Source organism: Rhinolophus hipposideros, assembly GCF_964194185.1.
Source record: "Rhinolophus hipposideros genome assembly, chromosome: 19".
Taxonomy (NCBI): domain Eukaryota; kingdom Metazoa; phylum Chordata; class Mammalia; order Chiroptera; family Rhinolophidae; genus Rhinolophus; species Rhinolophus hipposideros.
Genome location: NC_138065.1, coordinates 14,560,207 through 14,573,814, shown reverse-complemented (window position 1 = coordinate 14,573,814; position 13,608 = coordinate 14,560,207). Strand labels below are relative to the sequence as shown.

The following is a 13,608-nucleotide window of genomic DNA, read 5'->3' as shown; positions in this document are numbered from 1 at the left end:
AATACCTAAGATGCAGAACTGTCATGTCTGCTCAGCTTACCTCTGCACTTCCATTCCTCACTGACGGGCAACTGAAAGAAACGTCTCTCACTTAGACCACTTTCCCCTCGTTACATGAAGCTGTACCTCTCGCCCTACCACCACAATCAGTTCCAACCAGTATTATAAGCTGCCAGAGAAGAGGGTGCTCAAATACCATGGACAGTTTTTATACCATGAGGAGACTTCTATTTTCTTCAATCACCTGCATTCCTGTTTTATATGTTTTAGGCTAAGATTTAAAGGTTAGAATTTAGTCCAAAGAGGCAGAGAATCCTAGAGATTTTAAAGCTACCCTTATCCCCTTTACTCAGGGAAAAGGCAAAAAGCACTCTATTTGACAATACAATTTTCTTTAAAAATTTTTAATGTCACTCAACATGGCTCCAACACAACAAAACAAGCATACTATACACCAACTCTCTACAACCCGTCCCAAATAAAGCATATTTTAAAAAACAAGGTTACATAATTTCAAAATGAAACGTTACCTGAATTATGACTACACACTTAAATTCTAAGTGAGCCCAACTACTGCTAAGACCCTGACCTTGAGGAAGGGTGGCTCAGTCATCATGCAGGTCCACCTTCACGGCGGAACCATCACGGTTTAGTTTCATTGTGTCAGCAATGAGTGCTCTCATCATATCTACGTTATCACATAAGCGGTTCACCTTGGGATAAGCAAAGAGTCTTTCCAGAGGTACGTAAAACTTATTTCCAAAACTGAAAGGTTTAGGAGACTTCTCTATGTTGGTTTTTTCAAGTTCTGTGAAGACTGGTCCAGAAAATGTGATGAGCCCACTGTCACTTAACCGCTCAGATGCGTCATCCTGTAGTATTTTCAGACTTATGACATATCCACGTCTCAAGCACTGGACTTGTCGGGACACCTCATTTACCAATGCGTATTTGCGGAATTCTTTTTGCTGTAAACTCGGGTATGAGATTGAATAAACCTAAAGGGAAAAAATTAACACTTGGAATAGAGGGAAAATTTCAAAACCATTAGCAACTTTACCACAATAAGAATTAACTATATGTACAAATGTCAAACCCTACTAATCCATAAATGCTGCAATTATAATGGGAGCCAAACTACTGACACATAGGGTAAAAAAGAAAATTGTTGCTAAAAGGGAAATGTGTCGATTCTTCACTATATATACCTCTTGAAACCAAAAGAATCTGAGAAGTTTGGAGGCTCAGTTCCAAGTCATTTCTTGAGCCCCGCCGTGAAACTGCTGGGTGTTTTCCTCTTTCCTGCGGATCCTAACGCACAAAAGTGGAGTTTGGGGCCCAAACGCTTAGTAGTCTAAGACTCCAGCAGATCATTTGCCTTGTTGTAAGACCTGGCAAAAGGCCAGGTTATGGGGTGTGAAGGATTCTTCTAAGGTCAACCTCAAAACAAGGTCATTCACACTTTTCTCTACAATGGGGACTCATAAAAACAGTTCACCATCCTAGGAAATGTACTCCTTGTCCTAACAGCAACCTCACAAAGAATACTCACCATTTTATAAACATATTCATCATGCTGCCCTGCAATGCATGCTTCAGTTGCCTTTGCTCCAATTTTCCGGAAGACCCCTATCTGGGTACAGTACCCAACATTCCCAGCTCCTGCTGGTGGTTCTCCCACACCAGTAAACTCCACAGAGTAATTGTAGCGATTTGCCACATCTGAAGCCCTGGAATCAAATCAAGGAGAGCAAGTTTTTCTAAACACTATTGTTAAAAGATAGCTTCCAGTACAATAGAAAATGAAAAATACATCTGAATTCATGATGATGCACCACATAATGTTTCATCATGGGGTTTTCTTATTTCTCTGAGGGGCATTAAGGCAACGAGCGAGTTTAATTAATCACAAGAATATGGAGGAGAAAAGGGAAGTTGCAGAGCAGAGTGTAGGGGTGGACAAGGACACAAGGGCTACAATCCCAACTCTTACTTGGGTTTGGAATTACGCCAGGAACATGGCAAGCCCTGGGGAGATGCACCTGGAACGTGCAGGGCAGGAGGCTCACCCCCGCAGCCCCACGCAGTTCCCTGAGGTTCGTTTCCTGATCTCCACACCAACACTCATGACACCTTCACATAAAAAGGTTTGCCTGCATGAGACCTAAGAGAGCAAACTTCCCCATTTATTTTGCCCAGAATATGGTGGTTCCTTCATGATCTTATTACATGCTGAGTGGCACTTTGGAAATTAATTGTATTGGAATAATTTCAGTAATGTATAAAGACTTACTTCACAGGATTTTTAAACTTCATTCAGTGGGGTCCCCAAAAAACCCAAACACAAAAACACTTCTGAGCTCACCAGGTCTGAAACTGCTTTCTGTTCCACTCAAATTTGTGATCGGAATCTCTTAAGGTCACTGATGGAAACAGGGGATTGAATTCCGAGTTTGGTGTGCTAATGACAATCATGGCTGGAGACAAGTACCCAAATACGACTTGAGGAAAATCGGCCAGATCTCTCGGCTCCAGATGTTCTACTCTAAAATGGTTAGTGGGAGAGATAATAAAATCTAGCTTCATTTGCAAATATTTTCCTAACTGATTTATCAAAACAATTTCTATCTGTACATTGATTTACCCCTTCTTTGAATGTGTAAGTGAGCGAAAATAGTCTCATCCTTCCCTTCGCCCATAGTAATATAATTATCCAGTGCCACTGATAGGCAACTGAAAAATAAGATTATATTTAGAATGCTGAGTTTACTGAGACTAACATACAGTAGGAATCAGTTTAATACTCACAATTCAATACATGTTATTAAGTCAAATCCAAGCAAACGAGAGTCTCTCTCCACAGCAGAACCATGATACAAGATAATAGACAAATTCAGCTCCCGGGGACTTAGGTAATCCCCAAAGAATGGAGACAATCCACACCTGCAAAAGCATTATTGTAGAACTAAGGATATTTGAACACAATAATTCTGTTTAGAATTATCTCATCCACTACAGGACTCTGACCCCCTGATAATTATCTTCTACCGACACTGACATGTCTGACATGGCATGATTTATGAAGCACCAGGCCAGAGAGTAACTTCCTTTCACGGGAAACTGGCCAGTAAGATTTTGAGTATTTGATATTGCTCTCATTTTATTATTTTTGGCCTCCCACCTCACTTTGTATCAATGATTTTTCAACTTTTTGTTAGAAGAAAAAATTCTTGAAACAATCAATACATACAGAAGAGATTAGAGAACTGCTCTGCTTCAACTTGGAGGAGGAAGCCTGGGACTCTTGTCAGTTACTATGGTGTCCAGCAATTAATTAAATTCTTGCCATTTGAAATTCAATTTGCAATGCTTTGACTACTATAATGACTTAATTGAGCCTGCTTTCTACACTGGTAGAAACACAAAGGAATTATTCAATGTATACAGCTAATTATTATGGCATAGCCATTCGGTGAGCCTGAGGCTCTCAAGTGTGTGTAACATATAACATATTTTATGCACTGTGTAAAATTGACACTTCCTCTATTTTAGTAGTGCCCCTAGTTTTAGAGTAATGCACAATTCTTTCAGAAAGTAGGTATTACCTTTGCGATCCTATTTTATCTTTATTGATATCTACTCCAACAAGCAGTTCAATGCAACTGTGGCATTTAAGTGTCTGTATTAGCAAAGCGTTGCCACAGCCCAAGTCTGCAACCTGTAGATGAGATGGAATGTATTTCAAAGACATTTATAAATAGAAGTTAAATGTGATCAAAGACTTTTTGCAGGAGTGGGTATCAAAAAACCATAAAGCCATTTGGAAGGATATTTCTGGCAGAAAAGTACAGAAAAGGAAATTAATCTGAGACATTTATAAGCCTGGGAGAAGCCTGTTAATGTCTCATGTTAACCAAACTTTGGTCAAGCTTCTCACCTTTCCCCAAGCCCGTAAACTTTGGACTGCCCTCAGCCTTTACTCAGGGTAACACATTCTACTCTCCAATAACACCACCCCTTTACCCAACTTCGCTCACCCAGTTCTTTCAAGTTTACTTTGCTCCTCTCTAAAAAACCGTTTTTGCCCCAGCTATTGAGACAAGTGTGGATCTTGGTCAGTGTTCTCCCTACTGCAATAATTCCTTTCCCTCCTTGCAATAATCTTTTTGAAGTCTCTGCTTACCTGACAAGACATTTTATAAGACAGTCTTATGTTTGAAAAGAAATACCTACCTTCTTGGGTTTATATTGATCCACCAGATTTTTAACGAAGTTGTAACGCTGTCTGTATAACGGAGGGCTAAACTGAATTATCTTCTTGATGGGAGCTTGAAAACCACCAACCGAACTACTGCACTGAAAGTTTACAAATAAGATGTTCTAAATCATGCATGACTTCCAAGATTCAGAAAAAGCTGCTTTATTGCCCCCAATCACTTTGCAGAACATACTAGCCCTTCAACCACCTCTGTCCTAAAATTAGGTGACAATACATTTCCTCCACAGTTCATCTAAGCCTCTCTTAAGAATCTGGCTTGGGGCGGCTGGATGGCTCAGTTGGGTAGAGTGTGAGCTCTTAACAAGATTGCTGGTTCAATTCATGCATGGGATGGTGGGCTGCGCCCCCTGCAACTAAAGACTGAATACCGCGACTGGACATGGAGCTAAGCTGAGCCCTCCACAACTAGACTGAAGGACAACGACTTGACTTGGAGCTGATGGGCTCTGGAGAAACACACTGTTCCCCAACATTCACCAATAAAATAAAAGAAAAGAAGAATCTGGCTTTATTCTTTTTATAGCTCAGTGAGTTGAAGGGGAAATTACTTAAGAATGCATTTAACAATTACAAGCCTCTGAGCCAAGGTATCTTTAGTGAATTGCGAAAGCCAGGGATCCAGGTGGGCAGGAAGCTGATAAAATCTCTCTGATAGCTGATCACTTTGGCCTGCGTGCCTTCAGCAAAAACTTTGTTAAATCCCTTTAGCAAGAATCCCCACGCCCTTGATGTTCTCTTTTCCATCCACTGACCCCCTCACTCTGCTCATAGCCTATAAATCCCTAGTGTTATATATAGAGTTGAGCCTAATCTCACCTATGGCAATGCTCTTATTGCAATAGTCATAAGGGTTATCAGAATTTTTCTTGAACGTGACCCCGTTAGAAAAAAGGAATTGACTGATCCTTCACAGCAGCTATTACTGCTTGTAAATACCAGTATTATACAGGAGTGCAGTCCAAAATGCACTTAATACTGATCGTGCTGTCCAAGAGAAAATATAAGCCAAACATGCAACTTTCTTGTAGCCTATTTTTAAAAATGTGTTTGTAGTATCTTAGTAACCCCATATATATCTAAAAATTGCCAGAATAACTCTTAAGGAGTCATACAAGCAGGTTAGGAAGGGCAGCAATTACCTCTTTATTGTCTTGTTCCATTTTGCTTCTAAGTTTGTTGAAACAAAAACGCAGATGTATCCTTCAAGCTCTAGGAATCGGCAATGACTCGGCTGCAAATACAAACATCAGTTATAAAAAGCCTACGGGGTGGCCGGTTAGTTCAGTTGGATGGAGCGCGGTGTTAGTCACAGGAAGGGTTCCCCACCCGGACCACTGAGCTCCGCCCTCCTTCAAAACAGGCCTGTAGAAAACGGCTGCCGAGATCCACAGGGAAGGGAGCGAACGGGCTTCCTCCCTTCACTTCCCATTGAATCCGCAGGATTTATCCAGTACGTATTGTTTCAGACAACAGCCAGCAGGCTCAGAAACTGTAAAGAGACTTCACTACGCCAAATCCCGCTAAATGCAACAACACACTTTCCTCTTACTGTTGAATTTGATGCAAACGGAACAATCCTATCAGTTTGACTTGCGTGAAAGCCCTCGACCTCATTAAAATGGCTTCCAATTACTCTTTCACACGTGGTCCAAAGGGCGTTTCGAGGGAAAGAAAGTGCCCCAAGTAATTAATAAACTAAAGAAGCGCCAGCTATCCAAGTCACGGATGGACCTGAACTTCAGTTTTGGTCTCTACTGCACGCCTGTCTCTACCAACCAGAACTCAGTCCGAAACGTAGGGACCATGTCAACAGCCCAACTTTCCGAGTTATTCTCTTAACTCGAATCCGAAACCCCCCTCAAGCGAGCCAACGTTACGCTCCCGAGCCTGAGCCGTCGCATTTCTTACGCGGCCAAACAGCGAGGCCGGGCGCCGCCGAAGCCCCGCGGACGGCGCGGCGCCGCAGCCGCATTTAAAGCCGGGCCCCGCCCTTGACGGCTGCGCATGCGCGGTCTCGCCCCGGGACGTTACCCGCCCGCGGCCACACGTGCGCCGCCCACACGTGCGTCGCAGGCCCTTTTGCGCTGCGCCCTCGGTCCTGCGCCCAGGCCCCCCGAGGCCGCCCGAAGCCCCGCCCGATGGCTCCAGGCTCCAAAGCATCGGTTTTGTGTTTCTTAACGGCTCGAAGCCATTTTCTAGCCGCTCCTGTCGGACGGAGGCGTCGCGGCACCTCGCGCGTCCGCAGACCGCCAGCAGGACGGCGAGCACCGGCGGCTGCTGGCGTTCGCGTCAAAGCTGAAAACGGTCCCGGCCCGGGAAGGAGGCAGGAGCCACCCGGCTGAGCGCGAGCCTGCGGCGTCTAATATTCTAATATTCCAGGGGTCCCTGGAACCATCCACAGCGGCCCTAAGGGTACTCGGGGTTTCGTAAAGTTGGTCCAGACCATCTGAGCTCGGAGAAAAACTTACTCTGAGCTCCCAAAACTAAGCAGTAATTTCTGCATCCTGGGGACGCAACTGTCCTAATCTCTTGGGGGGAAAAAGTCACAGTATCAAGTCCTCCTTCAGCTGTAGATGAATCTCTGCAGGTTGAATCAACTGACACTTTATAAGTCAGTCCTTGAATGTGATGAAAGAGTTTAAGGAAGGGGAGAGGAGAGGCGAGGCTGTCTTTTCTTTTGGGGGGCGGAATTTAGTACTATTTTAAAAGACACGAAAGCAGTTGTTTACTAATGAATAACCCATTAGTATAGTATAAATAATATGTTGGAACTGTATTTTCAAATATTTCATACCTACTATAGGCAAAGCACTGCGAACAAGATTGGAGTAGCACAAAACTACACAGTTCTTGTATTTGGAGGAGTCTAGTCTCAAAAAAAAAAAAAGTAACGAGGTAAGCTTCACTGTTGGAGAGGTTCCTATTGTCCTGCAGAAACCTAGTTTAACAGACCGTCGTCATTCAACGAGCATAGTACTCGTTAGAGATTATGAATTTACATAGAACCTTGAAAAGTTAAATGAATTCCACTTCTGGGTATTTTTTTAATTAATTAAATAAGGCCATTAGACTAGGATGGCTCTAATGCCTCGACAGCCTGCATAAGCAAACCAAAACCTAAGGCTGTGACTGCCTCAAGGTTAAGAAATGGAAACCTACAACAACCAGTCACAAACAGCCAACTAGGCTTTCCCAAATAAGGGACCCCCCTTCTAGCCCCCCCCCCTTAAGCTATAGCCAAATAATTTGCTTGCTTTGCTTTGACATCTTCCCTATAAAAAGTCTTTTCTCTAGTTCCTGACAGTGGTTAGGAGCTACCCTATTTGAATTGATGTTTGCCCAAATTCTTAAAAATTTCAGTGTGCCTCAGTTTATCTATTAACAGTATACACTCAAAAGAATTGAAAGCAGAGACTCAAACAAATATTTGTACCAATATTCTCAGCAGCATTACTCAGAATACCCAAAGGTAGACGTAACCCAAATATCCATTGATGAAGAAATGGATAAACAAAATGGCATATACAATGAAATTATTTAGCCTTTAAAAGGAATGAAATTCCTACATAATACAACATGGATGAATCTTAAAGACACTATGCTAAGTGAAACAAGCCAGTCACAAAAGGAAAAATACTGGGAGGAGGAGGAGGAGGGAGGACAAATAGTTTTCAGTAGCTCACTTTTGTGGATATGTGATTCTAGTCCTATTCATTGTCTTTGAGGTTTTTGTTAACCTACCTGAGAACTGGACAGGATCCTGACTTCTAGTTTTTCTCTATTATCTGACTCAACATTTCTAAATTTCTCCCCCTCCCCTTCTGATTTGGAATCACTAAGAACAAAAACCGCCCTTTTCTCCAAATCCCTAAAAGCTGAAGCTGGATGGCTTACTATAAACTTCAGAAAAATCATCACAACAGCTCATGTATGAACAACCTTTGTGCCTTTTGTTGTGTGGGCCACTCGGAAAGTTCACTGGAACACCTATGACATCACCAGAGGCATTCAATCTGCAAACCAGAAAAATCTCTATCAGATTGCCACTTCCTCTCCTCACTCAGACTGAAGTTGCTTCAAGCCTAACATCTAGAAATTTTGACTAACTGCCCTCTGTACTCGAAAACTGAATTTATAGTCTGTTCTAAACCTTAACCTTTCTTTTTCTTTTATTTCCATATAAATGCTTCTTATTAAATACCGGATTGCTTGCACCATATAGGCCTAACTTAGGGAGCCCAATTGCCACACCACCTCCTGAAATGAGACACAACTTTAACTTAACTGACTTATTCTCAGGATTAAAAGACTGGTTCAATGAGATATAAGATGTGGAATAATCTACCAACTCAGCTTCTGGACTGTGAAACTTATTAGGAAGTTTCAAAGGCAAGAATGAAGGGTAGCTGAATATGCCACCCCAAAATATGTCTCTGGGTCATAAAGACTGTTTTGAGCTAATTATTTAAAGAAACAGCAGACACTGGAGAAACTCTGAAAACACAGTAGAAGTTACCCTTTTGTAAAGGAAATTTACATTTATAAAGGAAATCTCCATTTTATTGGGGAAGAGGAACAGGACTTTATTGGGGAACAACATGTACTTCCAGGCCTTTTTTCCAAGTCAAGTTGTTGTCCTTTCAATCTTAGTTGTGGAGGGTGCTGTTCAGCTTCAAGTTGTCCTTTCAGTCTTAGTTGTAGAGGGCGCAGCTCAGCTCCAGGTCCAATTTCTGTTTTCTAGTTGCAGGGGGCACAGCCCACCATCCCTTGCGGGAGTCAAGGAATCGAACTGGCAACCTTGTGGTTGAGAGGATGTGCTCCAACCCACTGAGCGGCAGCTCAGCTCAAGGTGCCATGTTCAATCTTAGTTGCAGGGGTCGGAGCCCACCATCCGACTCCTTGCGGTACTCAAGGAGTTGAACCGGCAACCTTGTGGTTGAGAGCCCACTGGCCCATGTGAGAATCGAACTGGCAGCCTTTGGAGTTAGGAGCATGGAGCTCCAACCGTCTAAGCCACCAGGCTGGCCCGGAAATCTCCATTTTTAAGGGTGTCTTCTCTCTATACCAGGCAGAGAAAAATGATTAAATCACAAGAAATCTTATCAATGGAGAAGACACTGATTCAAATCTGCAAAACAGATCTGACCCTTGCTTTTCCTGGTAACCTCCCATAACTGGCCACCCCCAACTTCGTTCATCTTTACTGAAGATGGTTGTCATGCAGAGGACCCTGCTCGCTGCGCCATTTGTCGTGCAGAACGGCATGCGGGGTCTCTGGTCCCACTCCCCACATAAGAACGCAGGATATGATGAGACCAAAAAGGGACACCCATGGAGCCATAGATGGGGGAGTCATACTACTATATTCTCGCTGGCAGCAGTATAGTCTCACTGGAGGCTGGATCCACACTGTCCGCAACCTGCCATCCTAACTTCAATCCGCGCTTGCCAGCTCAGTCACCATCTTCTTGCTAGCCCCCATTTTTTCTGCTAGAGTAGCCACGGCAGTATATTAGTAGCCAATGGCTCACTGGTTACAGCTGACAGCCAACTAGCCACAGCTGATGGCCATCCAATCACAGTTGATGGCCATTTACTACCCGAGCCAGCACCTTTCTATGTGAGGCCGAGAGCCTGGAAACTGCTCTCTGGGGCTCTGTCCCCACAAAGGTATTTAAGGTGGTGACTTGGACTTTCTCGGGAAGTTATTCATTCTTCTTGGGTATCTCCCTTTTATACCTGAGGTATACATGTTAAACTTCAGTTTGTTTTTTTCCTGCTAATCTGTCTTTTATTACATGGAGTCCCAGCCAAGAACTCAGAAGAATAGAAGAAAAATTACTTACCCCTTCAGTATGATATCAGTTATATGAGGTAGCTAGAGTAGTCAAATTCATAGAGACAGAAAGTAGAATGGTTGCTAGAGGCTGCTGGTAGGAGGAAATTTGGGATTATTATTTAATGGTAGAGTTTCAGTTTGGGATAATGGAATTGTTCTATAGATGGATGGTGGTGATGGTTGAACTACAATGCGATTATTCTTAATGCCACTGAACTGTACACTTAAAAAATGGTAAGGTTTGGGTGGCCAGTTGGCTCAGTGGTTGGAGCGCAGTGCTCATAACACCAAGGTTGCCAGTGCTCATAACACCAATTCCCACATGGACCAGTGAGAAACAATGGCTTGAGCTTGGAGCTGAGCCACTGGACTCAGTGGTTAGAGCGCAGTGCTCATAACACCAAGGTCACCGGTTTGATTCCCATATGGGCCAGTGAGTTGCACCCTCCACAACTAGATTGAAGACAATGGCTTGACCTGGAGATGAGCTATGCTCCCCACAACTAGATTGAAAACAATGACTTGACATGGAGCCAATGGGTCCTGGAAAAACACATTGTTCCCCAATATTCCCCAATAAAATTTAAAAAAAAATGTTAATAAGTGACCTCTACAAGATTCCTGAATCTAGAATTTTTGCTCTACCTGGTAGTTGACTTGTTTATGAACTTGAATTCTCATGGCCATGCTCCCTCTCCAAATTTGCCTATTTCATCATTCTGCTGGTCTCCTACTGTTTCAGAGACTGAAAATCATCCTTGGCTTGACCAATTTCTGCCCTTCCCACATTTGGACATTCACCAAATCTTGACCTCTTCAAGCTGTCGGTTGCATCTGTTCCTTTCCACAGCCAATAACTTAGCTTGCCCTTTGTTATCTCATTTTTTCATACCTAATCTTAACCTTCCTCTACCAAATTCCAAGTCCCACTGACATATAGACCATATTACATTTTCAAAATGACTTTTAAGTCAAACAGACCTTAAATCCTGATTTGACTGTTACTCTCTAACCTTTAGGAATTTACTTGCTGTCTCTGAACGTTGATTTACTCAGTTGAAAAATGAGAATTAAGACTCCTCATTCAATAATCGTATATACTGTACCAATTATGGACCACTGGTTTGAGTGGAAAAGACAGATAAAGATTGTTCTCCTATGGCCCCCCCGAGTACAGCTGCCATGCAATAATTGACCAAAGTTATCTTGGATGCCAGCTTGAGCCTGATGCTCAAAATAGGACGAAATACTTGGAGGTCTTGGGATAAGGTGATTGTGTTTTGCACGTAAAAGTCATACCGCAGACTCAAAGGAGTCCCCTTGCCTGTGCACATCCAAGCCAAAGAAAACATGAGCAGGAGTTTGCATCAAAGAAAGTAAAGGTTTATTGAAGGAGTTGGTACCAAGTCCAGAGACATAAATGGGCCACTGCTCTCACAAACCAAGCTCCCCAATGGCCTGTAGTGGTTATGTAAGGGAGAAATCATTAATCTTGGTTGCTAGCAGTAGATCATGGCTCCAGGTCCTGGTGTCAGTCATGGCATTGTTCTGTCCGTTTTCCAGGGGATGCGGTCCCTGGGGCCCGTCTGCTTTCATCAGTCCTGGGCTGAAACACAACTGAGGCCACAGTGTTAGCTTTGTTTGACTAAAACCTTATTCATTGTTTGAGGTTTAGTTATTATATCCTCATCAAGGTTGATAGACCTGAAGCTTTATTTTTAAATGAATTTGATGTTGACCAGGACCTAGTAATATCCTAAGGGCTTCCGGATTAAAAGGGAGCTGACACATAGCACAGGTCCGGAGAGGAGGATCTGGGGACAGAATGCAAGGGTGTCGTAGTTCTATCAGGCTAAACAAAGCTAGCTTGGATTAAAGCAGCATACATGCTAAAGAAATGAAGTTCATGTACAGTTACAAAAGGAATGTAAACAGTTTGTGGCAGAGGGAAGACTGTGACCATTCAGATGCACAAATTCTTCGATACTCCTATTGAGAAGTGAGGTCTATGTCTTCTCCTTTCGATTCTAGATGGATTTTGTGATTTCACCAACGAATCGAATACCAACGTGCCAGTTTCAGGCCCAGGTGTTAACAGACTGGCAGCTTCTACTTTCCGTCTTTTGGAACACCTACCCTTGGAATCCAGATGCCAGGCTGTGAGGAAAACAAGCAGACCCAGGAAGGGGCCCACAGGGAGAGAAACCAAATGTGCCCCACCCTACCCCCAGCTGACAGCATCAACTGGTGTATAGAGCATATAAAATGTATTATATATGTTGGAGTGAGGCTTGAAAAACAAGGTGTTTACTAGTAGGGACAGGACTTTGGCCACACATGTGTGAGACTGATCAGAGTGAAGTAAAAAACATGTTTTTGTGTGAAACTGAGCATAACAAAATTGAGTGATGAACACATTTACCAAGCAACTTCTGGTTATCATCTAAGAGGTAAAAAAAAAAACTCCTGGCAAACAACTTCTGGTTATCACCTAAGAAGTAAACAAGTCCAAGGAAAAGAGGATAAAAGCAGAAATCCAGAGCAAAGCCATAAGAAGTCTGACTGGGCGCTCCGGCTAAGATCCTCTACGAGTGCAAGCCGCGATACTCCGGGACTCTTCGAAGTTCTTCCTTGCAAGACCAGCTTACCTCAGACCCGTCGTGGGCCCAGTCATCTCTCCCGGACCAGGGACCTTCACCACCTCAATTGACTCTGGGACTTGGTTCGTTATTAAATTCTATTCTATTCTGTATAACCTTCTGTGCTTACCAGAGCATTGGCCTCTGGAGGGACATTGGTTCCCAAATAAAGCTGGGCTACTATCTGAACCTGTGTGCCGGGACTTTGTTCCCCACTCACGTCACGAGTACCACACAAGGACATAGGACCCTGCAGAGGGGTTAATGTCCCCTTGACTTTCAGGAATAGACTGAAGTGTGGCAACTGCCTTACAAGAGCTCACGACATCTTGCTAGCCAGGTGAGTGAACCACCTTGTAAGTGAATCCTTCAGACCCAGTGGAGCGACTCTAGTGAGCCTCCTGAGGGCTACTAGAACAGCTGTGCCACATCATGTGCACAGAGAGCTGCAAGTCTGAGAATTTACATTCCCCTAGGTAGCGGTTTGCCAGTGACTGACTGGTAGGGGTATATAAAAGTCAGCTCCCTTGCCTCTTTGGAATAAGAGTGGGGTATAATTTATACTCCAGAGTTCCCCTCCTATATTAGGCTAAAGCCATTATGCACAGGACTTTACCCAAAATTGGACCATTGCAATGGTTTCTTCTGTGTCCCACTTTCCCTCTCCCTTATCAGCTTCTGGGATGATTACTTGCACACAGATCTTCATATCTCAGGGTCTGGCTCTGGGAACTGGACCTACAACAAACACTCTGTTTTGTGGAGAATAAATTGGAGGGCATCAAGAGTGGAAGCAAGGTGACAATTTAGAAGTCCATTTCAATGAGTCAGGAGGGGTATGACCATGTCCT

The 13,608-nt window shown here is 43.4% G+C and overlaps 1 protein-coding gene across 1 annotated transcript; it reads right to left on the bottom strand.

Moving 5' to 3' along the window:
• Positions 1-605: 605 nt before the first annotated feature.
• HENMT1 (HEN methyltransferase 1) lies at positions 606-4,393 on the bottom strand (the record flags this gene model as incomplete). Its single annotated transcript, XM_081026176.1, is given in 7 exon segments — positions 606-998; positions 1,553-1,730; positions 2,366-2,545; positions 2,809-2,943; positions 3,606-3,718; positions 4,234-4,375; positions 4,377-4,393. Coding segments are annotated over 7 exon segments (1,158 nt in total).
• Between the last annotated feature and the right edge of the window lie 9,215 nt (positions 4,394-13,608).